General features: G+C 44.8%; 2 protein-coding genes across 2 annotated transcripts; one reads left to right on the top strand and one right to left on the bottom strand.

Moving 5' to 3' along the window:
• Positions 1-613: 613 nt before the first annotated feature.
• Positions 614-12395, top strand: LOC310784770 (nuclear transport factor 2-like). Its single transcript, XM_083645816.1, has 5 exons — positions 614-716; positions 1838-1961; positions 4394-4465; positions 4586-4684; positions 11889-12395. The coding sequence occupies exons 2-5, from the start codon at positions 1857-1859 to the stop codon at positions 12003-12005; spliced, it is 393 nt and encodes a 130-aa protein (XP_083501942.1). The 5' UTR covers positions 614-716; positions 1838-1856; the 3' UTR covers positions 12006-12395.
• LOC310785704 (kelch-like protein 10) lies at positions 7841-9835 on the bottom strand (the record flags this gene model as incomplete). Its single annotated transcript, XM_083646845.1, has 1 exon — positions 7841-9835. One exon carries the CDS (start codon positions 9833-9835, stop codon positions 7841-7843), a length of 1995 nt encoding a protein of 664 aa, XP_083502971.1.
• Positions 12396-16942: the final 4547 nt, after the last annotated feature.

Below are 16942 nucleotides of genomic sequence, written 5' to 3'. Positions count from 1 at the left end.
GGCAGTCCACTTCGGGGCCAGGATGTTATCAAACAGGTTGTATGTCAATTTTTGGAAGGGGGGTACTAGCTAAAGTAATATACTATAGTAATGTAACTAATTACTTTTGATACGAAGTAATAAGTAAAGTAATGCCATTGCTGAAGTAACTCATTACATTTTCAGTAGCCTAACTTTCCCAATACTGCCCGAGAATATGTTGGCCGAAAACCTTTTGACCCCTAAGTTGTACACATTACGGCCATGGACCCCTATTTGATGCGATTTTGTCTTGGACCTAAATCTGAGTATATGTTTTATTAGATATGATTTTGTCCATAATTTCATTTGTATTTTAACCGTGAAACTATGTCCTACATAGTCTTTTCTTCTACAATATCTAATTGTACTTTCTTGTAAATGAAGTAACGTTAATAATGGTTAAATTAACGCTTCATCCATTTGCTGTGGACTCCTTGGTGGTCCCCGGACCCCACGTTGAGAACCTCTTCACTTCATGGGACTGCAGCTCTAACGTGCTGACGTAAGACGTTGGGTCTGACCACGTGAGGCGTAAAGCGAGTTCACTCCCTTCTGCGCCATCATTGGCTAGCTCGCATCTGACGTCGTAAGTTGTCACAACACGGAGGAAGCGGGAACCGAGGACATTCCCTCCACGCTGGATGCTCGCTGTACAAAAATCAACAAAAAAGCTTATTTGTGACAACTTTGACAAGGTAAGCTGTCATTTTGGATCGAGTCCGACACAAAGATGACATTAGTTGGAAAAGCGCTGCTTTCGAGTGGCGAGTATAGGGGGAGAGACTAACTTGCAGGCTGCGGAAGAACTTGCTAGCTGGTTAGCTTGACTGGATGCGGTTGGCTCCCGGCTTTGAGAGGAGCACACCGCGGGGAAGTTTTTCCAGCGCTCTTATGCGGGCTGTTGCTAATCTCCACGGACGCCCTTAGCGTACAAAAACCTGTGTGATTTGGACAAGTAGTTTTTGAGAGAAGTGAAAGATACACCCTACTGCCTGTGTCATTACGTTACTCCACGATGCCGCAAAAGCGCTGCCCTACAAAGTCCTTCCCAGGCCGGAGCAGTCATGTTGTTTAAAGTCGTATAGAGTAACGTTTAAAAAGGAGTCGTGTAACAGCCGATCTTTCTTTTAATGGTACGTTAGCAATAGATGTACTTTTTAGTCTTGTCTGTAAAAAAAAAAGTATTTGTTTAAAAATCCTCGGATGTAACCACAACAGAAACCAAACCAAACCATAGCATGTTCTGTCTGCCATATCCCATACCATTAGCATAACACGAGCTGTCCCGTCCTCTGTGTGTCGTTATGATGACAACAAGAGAAGGGGTGGGGAGCAGCAGTGTAGTCGTGGAGGCTGGTCCGACCATTACCTAAATACGGTACCTTATTTTGTTTCTGGAATAAGTTTTACCCACCCTTTTAAGCTGATATACATCCCTGTTACCTAAATTCATATTCTACATCATATTGAGCAGAATTACCACCGAATTAACCGGTAAGCCTATGTCACAAAGCTTCATATGATTTTAAAAGCATTGCCATAATTTGACACATAGCCCTATACAAAATTATAGATCTCGATATTCAGTTTTGTCTTGACATATTAAATAATGTGTTTTTCCAGCCCAGTAGGTCTGCATTAGTTCAATAACACTTTGGGGGCTGCCTTGTGTCTTCAGCAGCTCTCTTTCTGTTTGCTTGTTTTGTGTGTGTGGATTTCCTCACTCACCATCTAAGAAACTGCTTCTTTGCTTGCCAGCCTGATGTTAGCAGTTGAATTAACACCAAAGAGGCTCTTCTGATTTCCAAATCCACAGGTACAGTACAGTTTGAGCCATGGCTGTCCAGAAAGAAATTTGGCAACAGATTGGAGAAGGATTTGTGCAAGAGTATTACCGCCAGTTTGACACTACCGACAGGTCCGGGCTGGGTAACCTATATGTAAGTGTGTCCTATGTCTTCTCAAGTTTGGCTTGTTTTTGATACGATATGGACCCATTAAAATGTCAGTAGAATAGTGATAGTATCCAACAACAGGCTAACTCCTGTCAGGTACACACCAGTCACTGAGTTCAGGCACATTCTCTGGGGTTTGTCCGTGGTCATTCTTGGAGATGTAGGAAATCACTAATCGAAGTAGAAGTAAATGGTAAATGGACTGCATTTATATAGCGCTTTTATCCAAAGCCCTTTACAATGTGCCTACATTCACCCATTCACACACCGAGGACGGCCAGCTGCCAAGCAGGGTGCTAGCACAGCCATCGGGAGCATTTAGGGGTTCAGTGTCTTGCCAAAGGACACTTCGACATGCACACTGGAGGAGCCGGGGATCGAACACCGCACTGACCTTCTGAGTAGTGGACGCTCTACCTCCTGAGCCACAGCTGCCCCGTAAACAAAGCAGGTTGAGGGAAAGTGGATATAATAGAAGGGTAAATAAATGGTACTGTACAACACTTCATCAAAAATATCTCCTCGAAATGCAAACAAAACAATGATTTACATCAGTGTAACAATAGCTGAGGGTGGAATTCTCCTTTCAAATATACCAGAACATCAGAAGGTTCTGAAAACAGGACTACTGCAGATTTTGGTCAATAAAATCTATAGTACCAAGATGATACAAAGTTTATTGAAAGCATGTGCAAGCCATGTATGAAAATGCTGGGCAGACCCACTTACTCATTCTTTTGGCTACCGTGGCGCAAAGATGATTTATGCAATGATTTGTGAGTGATTCAGGTGAAAGAAGATGAACAACTCTGAATGTCTGTAAATGACAATGTTATGGCACGTGAAGAATAGTCTACTCTATGGAGATCTTCACACAGAGGGACACTTTGGTCATAGATGTGCATAACCTCTTTGTTACACCTGAATGTTTTATAGTGCAGAATGCACAACAAGACGAGGGTCAGATAAACACACAATACAAAACTATTCTATTCTGAGTGGTCGTGTTGATCCTGTGGTGAAACATTTCTATCCCAAAGGGAGCCAAATCTCCCAGGGTGACAGTACCCACATCCACGTGTTATTACTAGCGCTGCAACGATTAGAGTCTAATCGCTGCAACGATTAGAGTCTAATCGCTGCAACGATTAGAGTCTAATCGTTGCAGCGCTAGTAATAAACAAATATTTTTCTGTCGATCGATCGTCTAATCATTAGACGATCGATCGACAGAAAAATATTTGTTTTTAGACTAATATTTAAGAAAAAAACAAAAATTATCTCGTTCCAGCTTCTTAAATGTGAATATTTTTTGGTTTCTTTAGTCTTCTATGACAGTCATTTCTTCTATGACTGATTATCTTTGGGTTTGTGGACTGTTGGTCAGGAGGACAAAAGAAGACTTTTGAGTTTGTCATTTTTCACCATTTTGTCATATTTGTAGACCAAACAACTAATCAATTAGTCGAGAAAATAATCGCGAATGAAAATACTCGTTAGTTGCAGCCCTAGTTATTACGAAGCATGAAAACAATGTAACCCATTGGCCCAGTAACCCGGTGGCCATCCCAGTCACCAGATCAGCAAATCATGTGTCCCATGATTTCTAGGTATTACAAACTTAAACCAGTTATTGCGTGCTGCTGTTTGGAGCTGCCAACATGTGTAGTTGCCCAGTGCTTTAATGTTGCTGTTTATTTTAGCAGTTACCTTTAGTTTGTCTCTGTGCTTAATATCTGCACGAAAGGTCCCATGTTATAGCCCAGGTTTTCAAGTGGTCCACGGCCCCCTGGTGGTCCGTGAATGAAGGCATCGCAGGTGGTCCCTGACCATAGTTTAGTTTATTGCACATAAGAAAAACAATACATTAATGGGTAATAATGGTTTAATAAAAAGGAAACTGAATAATAATACAGTACATAGTGATTGAGAACAGAAGTGAAAACAATAACTTCAATAAATGTGCAGGAGGAGGAAAAACAAACATATGAATGAAAAACATTCAACATAAAAAGAAACAAAGTGATACAAATACATGACACATCTAACAACAAAAACATGATTGCGTTTAGTAATGTAGTTACCATGTAATCTCAACTCATTTCCTCACACCAGTGGTCCTCAGGTTGCTTGCTTCATCAGTCAGAATGGTGGTCCCTGGGTCACAATCAGTCGAAAACCCTTGTTAGCAATCCCAATGGAGTACACTGATATTTCAAAAATAATTTTTTTTTATGGCATTTAGGAGACAAACCCAGACCAATCTTATTTTGCATATCTATCAGGAAGGTGATTTATTTATATTATATTTTGTGTCCTTGGGACTGTTGTAGTAGGATAAGTAGTTTCATTTTATTGTGGAATGAGCTCAAGTTTTTCAAATTAACTATTGCCTTTGCCTGCCTTCTTTTTCTCAGTCTGCCACAGCCTGCTTGACGTGGGAAGGATCCATTTTTCTTGGGAAAGAAGCCATAGCTGGAAAACTAGCTGTACGTATCTTTTGTGGCTGGATGGGAGGGGGGTTGTTGTGTTGGTCGCAATTCAACCTAGCTGCTACTTGCTGCTATACATCTCACTGACGAGAAGTATGGTTTCCCTTCCATCAACAGAACTTGCCTTTCAAAATCATTCAGCACCGGATCACAGAACAAGACTGCCAGCCCACTCCTGATAGTTGTATCTGCATCATGGTGATCGGACAGCTAAAGGTGAGCTGGGAAAGTGTGTTTGATAACCTGAGGCTCTGAAAGCTCCTTTGTACACTTCAACCACCTACTGTACCTTCCAGGATCTGCTACCTTGCATTTAGAGTATGTGAACCTTCCAGGTTGCTACAGCCATCCAGAGTGTTTTGGTGGGTGTGGGGGGGGGGCACCGTGGCTCAGTGGTTAGCACTAGAGCTCGACCGATATTGCTTTTTCAATGGCCGATGCCGATGCCGATCTTTAGAGAGCAGGGCGGCCGATGGCCGATATATAATGCCGATTATTATTATTTTTTTCATTCGATAAAATACAATTAAAATAAACTCCTCAAAAAAAGTTCGGAAACGTTATTTGGCTCGATTATTTTTCCCCTTTAATAATACCAATTGGTATTGTATTTTATATCGTTGGAAAGCCTGATTAGTCACCTTTACAACAGGGTACAACTTGTAAGGATTGTGCATTCGTGGAATGAGAAACACAGCTAAACGTGTGGGTAGCGCCCCCAAAAAATGTGCCAAAATCTCCTGCAATATTCTTCTGTTGGTATTTTTTTTTAAAGAAATCTAGTAGCCTAGATTTCCATTATCCATTCATGCACATTGAAAATCGAATATAACATTATACTGTAGGCCTACATCTAATATAAGATGTTATCTTAGCCATTACAGTAACATGTTTCTGATTATTCTTTTTATTAAATAGAAAAATACATTGGGTTATGCGGTATATATTTCAGTAGTGGCTGGTAGGCTATAGTGAGAGAGCAGTATGTCAGATAACTCATTCATGCACTGTTCTATACATTAACAATAATAATAATAATAATGTAACTGTTTAGATTTGCTGTCATTTGATGGGAGAAGTGTGTTTGCAAAAGATGATGGTGAGGTGAGTGATGAAACCGTTACAGTAGGCTCATGGGTGCATGAGAAGACTCACATTCCTAGCTTTCAAAGCTCAATAGCCTATATACTCTCACTAACTCTTATACGTTTACTGTCTGTAACGCTATGATTGCAGCCAGGGGGATGCATGTAGCCTACTGTGAAACGCTCGGGTTGATAAGAATGACAACATAACGTAGACGCAAGCCAGTCCAATCGTCCGCCTGCGACGAGTCAATCCAACATTATTTACAGCAGGTTGCATGAGCTCAAAACTTTTTCACGCATTAAATAACAACTGTCCCAAGACATGTTTTCGTATGTTACGTTTGTATGAACTTTTGACAGGCTCGTGTAGACTGTATAGGAGGAATGCTACGCTATCTCATTAAACAGTAAACACACACGCGAGCGCGCACGCACACACACACACACACACACACGGAGCTATTTAGCCTACTACTAGGAAGCTGTTCCTTCAGCAAGACACTGTTGACAAGTAGCGTTAACGCTAGCTTTTGGACTCCCCCTTGTTGAATCTCTAACCCACATTAATGCAACCTGCTGTAAACGTTGGAATGACTCGTCGCTTGAGACAAGTTGAGCTGTCTTGCGTCTGGTTGTTTCAGTTAATGACATGCGTCCCTCCGCAAATTGCGGGCCGCAATCAATGTTAACGTTACAGACAGTAAACTTATAAGAGTGAGTGAGAGTATATGTTGAGCTTTGAAAGCTAGGAGTGTGAATCTTACCGTAGTTTTCTTAGTTTAAGATCTAGCAAGCATGTATCAGAGTGAGTGAGGACTCCACACTCCTTTGAACAGACACCGCAGCAAAGCCAAGGAAGGAGGAGGGGTGAAGGGGGAGGGGTGAGCAGCCACACTGTAAATACTTGTAAACCGGCCTTTCTCCGTGGAGTTTAACACTACAATGTTAGTTTCTTCCAGCTAGGAACCCCCGCTAAATAATAACAATAACAATAATAATAATAATAATAATAATAATAATAATAATAATAATTAATAATAATAATTGTAATAAAAAATCGGCCTTGTGAGCAAGAGGCCGATGCCGATTAATTAAAAATGCCAATAATCGGCCCCAATTAATCGGCCGGCCGATTAATCGGTCGACCTCTAGTCAGATATGACTTGAATGCCACTTGTAAAATAAATCACCCACAGTGATTGACGACAGTCCGACCACTATTTTGACTGGGCGGCTTTATGTAGCCTAATAAAGGCGAAGCGCTCATTTTTGGCACATTGCCACCCCTCGTTGTCGGAATGGACTCCGTTAAAACGGCATGTTTTTTGAAGTCTCCAGATTTGTCGCTAACGTGATGCAGCCAATTCTATTGTGTGAGGCAGCCATTTGAGGCAGGTAGTGTTGTGTGACTGCGTCCCCACTGCGGAGAGGATAGGAGCTGACTGACTGATAGGCTATCAAACTTTTGTGGGGAGAAATACATTTAAAACTAGTCAGATATGACTTGAATGCCACTTGTAAAATAAATCACCCACAGTGATTGACGACGGTGCGACCACTATTTTGACTGCCTCATTTTTGGCACAATGCCACCCCCTCGTTGTCGGAATGGACTCTGTTAAAACAGCATGTTTTTGAATGGAGTTTGGTTACAAATTCGCTAAAGCTGTTTCCTATCACATTTCTTGTTTTCGATACATGCTACCGCGTTGCGTCTGCGACCATGTGCTGAGCGACACTTTCTAATAAGTATAAATTAAGCTTTAGAGCTCCTCCCCCCCCCCCCCCCCCCCCCCCTACTGTTACTGTTACATATGACATGGCATGGATGAAGAGCCAATCAAGGCAAAGCTACAGTCTATATATGCCGAGGTGCAGGACTGGTCTAAAGACAGGAGTATCCAGATGTTAGATGGCGATGGGTCAGGGGGAGTGAGGGGGCGGGGCGTCGCTCCATGCTCCCACCGAGGAGTATGGAGGGGAGCTCCGAGGGGAGCGCGTCAAGGGGAGCGGCGACTGGCTCGGGGCGGGGGGGGGGGCGGGAAGTCGCTCCATGCTCCCACCGAGGGGAGCATGGAGGGGAGCTCCGAGGGGAGCGCGTCAAGGGGAGCGGCGACTGGCTCGGGGCGGGGGGGGGCGGGAAGTCGCTCCATGCTCCCACCGAGGGGAGCATGGAGGGGAGCTCCGAGGGGAGCGCGTCAAGGGGAGCGGCGACTGGCTCGGGGCGGGGGGGGGGGGGCGGGAAGTCGCTCCATGCTCCCACTGAGGGGAGCATGGAGGGGAGCTACGAGGGGAGCTCCGAGGGGAGCGCGTCAAGGGGAGCGGCGACTGGCTCGGGGCGGGGGGGGGGGCGGGAAGTCGCTCCATGCTCCCACCGAGGGGAGCATGGAGGGGAGCTCCGAGGGGAGCGCGTCAAGGGGAGCGGCGACTGGCTCGGGGCGGGGGGGGGGGGCGGGAAGTCGCTCCATGCTCCCACCGAGGGGAGCATGGAGGGGAGCTCCGAGGGGAGCGCGTCAAGGGGAGCGGCGACTGGCTCCCCCTTGCCCCGCTCGCGCCTCGGGGCCCTGCCCGCCAGGGCGTCGCGAGGTGCCGCGTACTCGGCGATGTTGGGCAGCCCGTGTGCCACGCAGCAGTTGAGCGCGCTGCGCGAGATCCTCATGTTGTCGACCTCGTGCCACCTGTTGGTGTGCCTGTCGAAGCACTCCACGCTGTTGCAGGTGCCCTTCCCGTCGTAGCCACCGCACACCAGCAGCTGGTCGTCCACCACCTCGATGCCAAAGTTGCTGCGCGGACTCAGCATGGCGGGCATGGCGCTCCACGTGTTGGTCAGCGGGTTGTAGGCCTCGACGCTGGTCAGGCGGTTGGTGCCGTCGTAGCCACCCACCGCGTAGACGCGCTGTCCGTAGGCGATGACGCCCAAGCCGCGGCGCTTGCTCTTCATGCGGGCGATCATCGTCCACTGGTTGGTGTCTGCGTTGTAGCACTCAGCTGTATCGACAGAGACACAACATTCCCCAGTGATACCGCCACAGATGTACACCTTGCCGTGGAGCACCGTGGCGCTGGCGTCGCTCCTCCGCTCGTTCATGTGCTCGAGCAGAGTCCACTGGTTGGTCTGAGGATCATAGCGCTCGGCGTTGTGGTGCCGGTTGTGTCCGTCGTTGCCTCCCATGGCATAGATGTTGCCATTCAGTACTGCCACACTGACAAAGCAGCGTTTATCATGCATGGGCGCCACCTCCTGCCAGGTGCGGGTACAGAGGTCGAACTTATGCACAGTGCTGAACCGCTCAACGGAGTCGAAACCGCCAACACGGTACACAGCGCCATCGAGGAAAACGGTGCCGTGGTAAGCCCGGGGAGGGTCCTCAAGGTTTGCTACATCGACCCAGAGGTCGGCACGGGGATCATATACCTCAATTTCACTGGTTGGTTTGTGGCCGCTCCAGCCTCCGATAGCCAACAGGATGCAATGAGGCAGGCGCGGGCGAGTCAGATTGGCCACCTTAGCATCGATGTCTCTGTTGGCGGTGACATCATGCATGGCTCTCTCCGCGTCAATGATGACCGGCGTGCATGCCGCATTTTCCTTAACCAGACTGTTGTTCTTCACCTGGTTGATGAAGTAGTTGGTGTCCATCAAGGCCAGGCGGATCTTGGGCAGCAGCACGGAGATGTGACCTTTACGCTCCTCAGGCGAGTGGGCGATCCAGCGGAGCATGGCCTCAAATGCCCTGCTCTCCTGCCTCACGTTCAGGTCGTCCCGCCCCAGGATGTCCGCCAGCTGCTCCAGAGAGAGTTCCAGGAACTCCTCGGAGACCGTGGCGATCTCCTCAAAGTTGGCCAGGATGAAGAGAAAGGCCTTGCCACTGAGGTCCGGGCAGTAGAGGTCCACCACCTTAAAGGTGTCAATGGAGTTCTCCGGGGAGAGCTGCGCCACCAGGAATTCACAGCAGGCGCGTATGACGCCCATGACACCAAGGTAGTGCGCTGCTTGCAACAGCTCCTTCACGTTGCCCTTGGTCACGTGGACAGTGCGGATATAGATGTATTTTATGATTAGTCGCACCATGTTGGCCGACACAGGGTGGGGGATGTCGTAGATGTTGTCCTTGGATGTCAAGCCTTGGGTGAAGAGAGAGCGGAAGTATTCGCTGCAGGTGCAGAGGATGATCTTGTGCGTGTTGAATTCAACGTCATCGCCTCTGATCACTGCGTCACACAGTGACCCCTCCACACGCAGCTCATTAAGGACTGAACTTGCTTTTTCTTCATACATATTGTTTGACATACCTGTCTCAGCTTAGCGATCCTACCCTTATATACTTATCACCGATGACATCGCTGCTGATGTGAGAATGTCCATGACATCATCGGTGTCTATGACAAATCAACTGTGGACAGAGAGGTGTGGTGATCATCAGTGAGATCATAAATCCTTCTCTACTTATGCACAGAGCCATTGTGACATAATCAGTGATGTCACAAATCCTCATCACCAATTATGTCACTGTTGAGTCACTGATGTTTCAATGTGTATGCTCTCTCTGACATCACCGGTTATTAAATCCTCATCACTATCGTGTCTATGCATAAGTTACATCTGTGATGCTACTGTAGGTGTCATCTGTGACATCACTGCAATGTCACAATGTCTATGACATCATCTGTCACAACCCCTTTACAGAGAATGTGCCTAGCTAAATCCAGAGCCACTGTGGCTAAATCTAGCTAAGCACTGGCCACCAGGCCGAGCTGTCTGCGACATCCTCTCTTTTTACATCGAGGAAGGAACAGCTCACCCTAAAATCCAAAATATATATATTCCCTCTCACCTGTAGTGCTATTTATCCATCTATATCGTTTTGTGTCAGTTGCCTGAGATATCGGCCGCAGAGTTTCTGCCTTCTCTCCAATACAATGGACCCGGATGGAACTTGGCTTGTGGTGCTCAAAGTGCCAAAGAAATACATTTGATAAACTTAGCACTGTTGCCTCACAGCAAGAAGGTCATGGGTTTGAACCTTGGTCCGACCCAGGTCCCTTCTCTGTGAAGTTTGCATGTTCTCTTGCTTGTGTGGGTTTGCTCCGGGTACCTCGGTTTCCTCGCACCATCAGGGTTAATGGGGGCATGGGGCTAGCAATCCAACCTCCGTAAAAAAATAAAATGCTACAGAAATTGCAGTATGCCCGTTGGCGTAGTGTGGTTGCGGCCTTATGCGCCACTTAGGAGCGTACAGGGAATAAGAGAGAAGAGAGCTGGGCATCTGGGTAGTGTAGAGGTAAAAGCACCTTCTTGCCACTGCGGGGACCCAGGTTCGATTCCTGGTAGCAATACTTCCAGTTTGGTCAGACGTTCCTACAGACACACATGTTCCTACAGACACAATTGGCCATGTCTGCGGGTGGGAAGTCGTCGGGGTATGAGTCCTGGCTGCTGCACCAGCACCTATCAGGTGAGAAGAAGCAGCTGGTGACTGCATGTATATCGGAGGAAACGTGCTAGTCTACACAGCTCTCCCCGCTCTCCCCAGATGGGGGGGATTGGCCAAGTAGCTACAATTGGGGAGAATATAAAGAATATTATATATAAAATGATTAGCAGATTAACTGATTAGTCGATCGGCAGAATACATTTATTGTAAGTCTGATAATCGATGTCGTCAAGTTAAAATACCAATTATTTGAGGCATCCTGTTGGCTTAATGTAGTGATTTGGGGCGTGTACTATGTGGCCGTGACCTCCTGGGTTCAGGTCCCTCCCAGGACCTTTGTTGCATCTCATCCACCCTCTCTTTTTCCTAGTGTTTCCTGTCTATCTCTACCATCTCTACCACTTTTGATTATCACGAGAATTACATGTATTAGGGTGGGAATTACATGGAGGGCATGGCCGCCGTTGCCTCTCCCTCTGTCTGTGATGCCCTGAGATCCCTAAAGGCCACCTTGGCAGTGCCCTGCTACCAGTCTCCTTACTGTCGGTTGCTTTAAAAGCATCAGTGGTCTCAATTTTAATGTAGCCTGCCCTGTGCAAAGGATGTGTAATTGGCTCATTTTAAAACGCATTTCAGAATAATCGCTCTTCACGATGTCAATAGAGCAATGGCCTTTCTGCCCTGGCATGTGGCCTTGTGCCCTAAAAAAAATGGCAACACAGACAGCCAGATGGACCTGCCCCTAAAATGACGAAATTCCCACCCTGAAATATATGTCAAAAATGTACATCCTGTGTGGGGCAAGTACTTTTCTGCTTTTGTTTACTTTTACAGTTTGTTTCATCAATGTCCCTAGAATAAATACTTACAAATACTTGTGCTACTTTTCTGCAATAGGTGGATCAAGATCCAATAATGGGCTTCCATCAGGTGTTTTTGCTGAAGCACCAGGACGGAGCGTGGTCCTGCACGAATGACGTGTTCCGGCTGGCGATACACAACATACCGGCGTAGCGTAGCAGTCTGGATTAGTTGGTTCAAAACACACCTTCTTCACTGTTATCTAGCATTTTTTATTTGGACGTTCAGCTCTTCATCTGTACAGTGTTTGTGTTTTCATTTTTACAACACAAGGAATTATCTACTTGGTTACAGTATATACTGTCCTTTTCTGAAAAGGCCTTGTGCCACAGTTGATGCCCCTGTTATTTGTCACATAATGTTATATGACAGATGTCCAATTAGATTCCAGCCCAATAAAAGCATTTATTAGTCCAAACTACTTGTCTTACTTTTATCTTCTAATTATATAGATAAGTGGTTCTCAAACTTTTTCACATCAAGGACCCCTAAACTGGCATAAATTAGAATGCGGACCCCCATTTGATAAAACTTTGTCCCAGGGTCCCCATCTGATCAGATTTTTACTTGGAGGATGTGGGGATGAAAACACCACTAAAAGTGTCCTAAACAAATGCTGAGAGTAGTTTTTTTGGGTAATAGTTTTGGATGGGTGATAAAAGTTAAGTCAGAAGAATATGACATTAAAGAAATTAGGTTTAATTAATTCCCCTACTTTCTTTTATTCGGTTTATTTGGCAGGGACAGTGTGCATGTCATTCTGAGTACTCCTATAAGTAATTCCCCCATGGCTATTTCCTAAGGCTAAAGTTGATCTCAGAATAATGGAACTAAAGAAAGATTGGGAGGCAAGTGAAATAGGACACTGTGCAAGCCAGTATAAGCAATCACTTTTTACAATTATTGACAGATGGATCAAAACATAAAAATGACCATGTAGGAACAGCCTAGGAGTATAATACATCCTAGGAGTATAATACATCCTAGAATTTCAAATTCATTTGAAATGTTTCAGTGTTTCTTTAGAATTCAGATGTTGGGAATAGATGTAGCATTTTGTTGGGTACCTACCTGCACATGTGGGATTAAAGGGCAACGGAGCTGCAGACAGGATCGCAAAAAAATCACCACATCTGGGGCACATAGCCTACAGTAATGGATATATCATCTGGGAAAGGGGAAGGTAAAGCACCAATTAAAAAGAAAATATCACAACTGGCAGAAAAGTTGGAATGAGGACATTAGGGCAGGACATACTATACAAAAGACAGTTCGAGCACAGGGTGTTGGAAGGGAGAAGCAGAAGAGAGGAGGTACTGTCCAGGTTAAGATTTGACCACACTGGTTTAAATGACTATTTGCATTGGGAAAAGTAAATTCACGAGATTGTGCACATCATAATATCACTGAAAATGCTGAACATGTACCATTATGCACTGTGTTAGATAGAACAGTTAGAAAGAAAGTAAGTTTGCAACAAAGGGTGAGAGGCTGGGCGAGGATGGGATTTATACTATGAACAGGAGATAAGGTATGGGTTACACAGAGAGGGGTAATATAATTATTAAAATACATATGGTTGTTTAATAGAATGTAGTCGTTTATTAATTTTTATTCAAATTTTAATATAAACTTGATCCTGTTCTACATACTCCGGTACAATGGGGGGCGGTATGCACCTTAAAAAGTTGGTATTGCAACCCGCCAAAAAAAACGCGAAGAAGAAGAAGATGGTAATGGCAAAAATGGCGGCGTCCAGTGTGTATTCTTGAGCGGAGGCCTACCGATTGTCCCCCCTCTTTCAAGTCTACAACTGCAATTGAACAACAGAAGACTACTATGTATGTATGGATATTATTATCACGAATATCTAAACTGGAGCAGAGGCTCCGTTTAGCACTGGGAGAGGAAGACGCTCCTCTCATGGACTCAGATGAATGGCTTAGCGTTAGTTAGCTGTGAAGCTACTGGAGCTGACGTTTATTAAAGCTTTGATGAACAACGTTTGTCAGTAAAACGTTCAGGAGGAAAAGTTCCCGTGTCACTGTATGGCAATGGCTAATGTAATGTCCAAAACCTGACAGCGTTGGTGAACTAGCGACTAACCGCGTCTGTTGAAGAGATATTTGTGCTGTTTGAAAGAAGATAGAGTACGACGAGTCGAGGAAGCTTATTTGCCTTAGTCTAGATCAGTGGTTCCCAACCTTTTTTGTCTTATGTTATGTAGCCCTTGAGCTGTTTTGCAATGCCAAAGTACCCCCTCACTCATGTGTCGATGATTCTCTGAAATGTGTTCTATTAAAATCACAATATTCAACTTTTAGTAGGCCTATCTAACACATCTGATTATTTAATGAAAATCATTTGAATGACGCCCCTTTAATACAATTATGACAGTTTTCAATTGAAAAGGGCGTCAGTTTTACCAAGATGGGCCGATGAAATTCCTTGGAATATTGCTTTTATCATTTTGTAAATAAATTGCAATCCCCAATCTTTCCAAGTACCCTCCGCAAGCTGCTCAAGTACCCCTAGGGGTGCACGTACCCCTGGTTGGGAAAGACTGGTCCAGACCTTAAGATCTTCCCACTCCACTGAGTTGACTGGTTCTGAAGAAGGAAATGGAGTGTAACGAGTTAACAGGCCAGTCTATCAGGCTAGAATCTTCTCCCAAAAAGATCGAGCAACAACGAAAGTTTCTGGACACAGTTTTAAATCCTGAAGTACGGTTACACAGAGCAGCCGGACCTCCAGACTTCCAGCAGCTGTTGGTCGTTAAAGAAGAGGTTCCCCCTGAGCTGCAGGAGTGGAGCCCCAGTCTGGATGGTCTGGACCAGGAGGACCCAGAGCTCCCACATATTAAAGAGGAACGGGAGGAACTCTGGATCAGTCAGGAGAGAGAGCAACTTCAAGGGCTGGAGGAGGCTGATATCACCAAGTTGCAATTCACTCCTATTCCTGTGAAGTGTGAAGATGATGAAGAGAAACCTCAGTCCTTACAGTTTCATCACTGCCAAACTGTGGAGAACAGAGAGGCAGAGCCTCTAGCTAGCAGCTCAACTGAACAGATGAAAAAAGAAGCTGATGGAGAGGACTGTGGAGCATCAGAACCAGCCAGTGCTGGCAAGACTGACTCTTCTGAGACTGAAGACAGTGATGATTGGACAGAAACTAGTGAACCTCAGTCTCTCTTAGACTCACAGAAAAACAGTGGAGTTCTTTGGAATCAACACTTTAGTTGTTCAGGTTGTGGACACTTTTGTTGTTCAGTTTGTGGTAGAAGATTTGTTCATTATGGATACATGAACAAACACATGAGAGTCCACACAGGAGAGAATCCATTTAACTGCTCGGTCTGTGGGAGATGTTTTTGTGATAAAGTAACCTTGACAGCACACATGAGAATCCATGAAAGCAAGAAGCCATTTGATTGCTCAGTCTGTGGTATAGTGTCGATGGTCTGTGGTAAAAGTTATGGTCTTAAACGACACTTGAAACAATATGTTACAGTCCACACAGGAGAGAAGCTATTTAATTGCTCAGTCTGTGGTAACAGTTTCTGTTATAAACGAAACTTGAACCAACACATGAGAATCCACGCACATAAGCCATTTAAATGCTCGGTCTGTGGGAAATGTTTCACTGCTAAACGAAACCTGAAGAGACACATGATATGCCAACGCCACATAGGACAGGTCACTTAATATTGGGCTGGACAATAATTCAATATTATCATTGTCTATCAGTGGGAAAATTGTCAGACCATTGATCGAGTTATGGTCATAACAATTCTGTTCTAAATGAATGAGAAAATGCAAAAATGCATGTCTCAAAATGAGATGAAACAAATGAGGGAATATTATTTAAAAATTACATTTGCTAGTATCTTATCCTGCATTTCAATTGAGATGAACATCAGTATTGTCATATATTGCTATTGAAAAGTTGCATCAGGCATCGATGCCTCATGAAGCTCCTTGAGATTTAGGAGGAGGCTGTTCAGGATGGTTGGAAGATGGAGATCATCAGTTTACATGAAATCTAACATCAGTCAAGACATTCACTGATAAAAAAGAAACCAAAGTTCCGCACAATATGCAGGTCTACCCCATTCTATTGTATAATCCCACTTTGCCTGGGGCAGTGGCATGGAGAGATGGTACAGTATTACTAGGGACTGGTATAACAGGCATAATAAGTTGGGGCAGACCTGGGCATTATGCGGCCTGGGGGCCAGAAGTGGCCCTCATGATGGTTCTACCTGGCCCGGGAGGTCTAGACAAACTACACCATTTTACTTATAAGCTAAAAACATGAAATGAGATGACCTAAATTGGCTGTTTGGAGTCATTTTCAATGTAATAACTGCTGCAGAATAAGTCAACAGTGTGTTTTCTATACTTTAATCTAGTGATAGATAGAGCATGATATTTTCTTGCCCCCCGACAAACAATCTGGGTTTCTCATGTGGGCCCCCAGAAAAAATAATTGCCCACCCTTATTAAATTGTATTTGAGTGTGACAGCCTTAAGTCCTTTGAACAATTAAAATTATCTTTTGGACTCCCTTCCTTCAGTACAGCTTGGAGGGAAATGTACTTCTTTAGAGGATGTTCAGATACATAATATGATGGAAGAAAAACAATCCTAAAGGTTTCCTATCTTTTTGCCTAATAGACTCATGAATCTTACAGAACATAAGGCTCTCGGTGCAAAGGCTAAGTGGGAAATGGACATTGACTATGCTTTTGAAGAATTGAATGGAAGTTGATTTGTGAGAGTTCTCAATCATTCTATAACAGCCGTCACAAACTTTTACAATTTAATCTTATACACAAGGTTTACTTCACACCTCATTGCCTCCATACGATAAGTAGTAACTATTCAGAGTATTGTCCTAAATGTAAAACTGAAACAGGGACTCTTTTACATATGTTCTGGACATGTGGATCCCTGGAGCAATACTGGAGTTCTAGCTTGGACATCATAAAAAAGATTGTGGGGGTGGAGATCCCAACCAATCCAAGACTGTTGCTATTGGGGGACTATTCAATTTGACCAATTAACCTGAGGTGCAACACTTCTTTATCA

The sequence above is a fragment of the Poromitra crassiceps genome (genome assembly GCF_964638095.1).
Source record: "Poromitra crassiceps genome assembly, chromosome: 11".
NCBI classification, from domain to species: Eukaryota; Metazoa; Chordata; class Actinopteri; order Beryciformes; family Melamphaidae; genus Poromitra; species Poromitra crassiceps.
The sequence above is the reverse complement of the archived record's forward strand: the minus strand, read 5'-3'. Positions and strand labels throughout refer to the sequence as shown.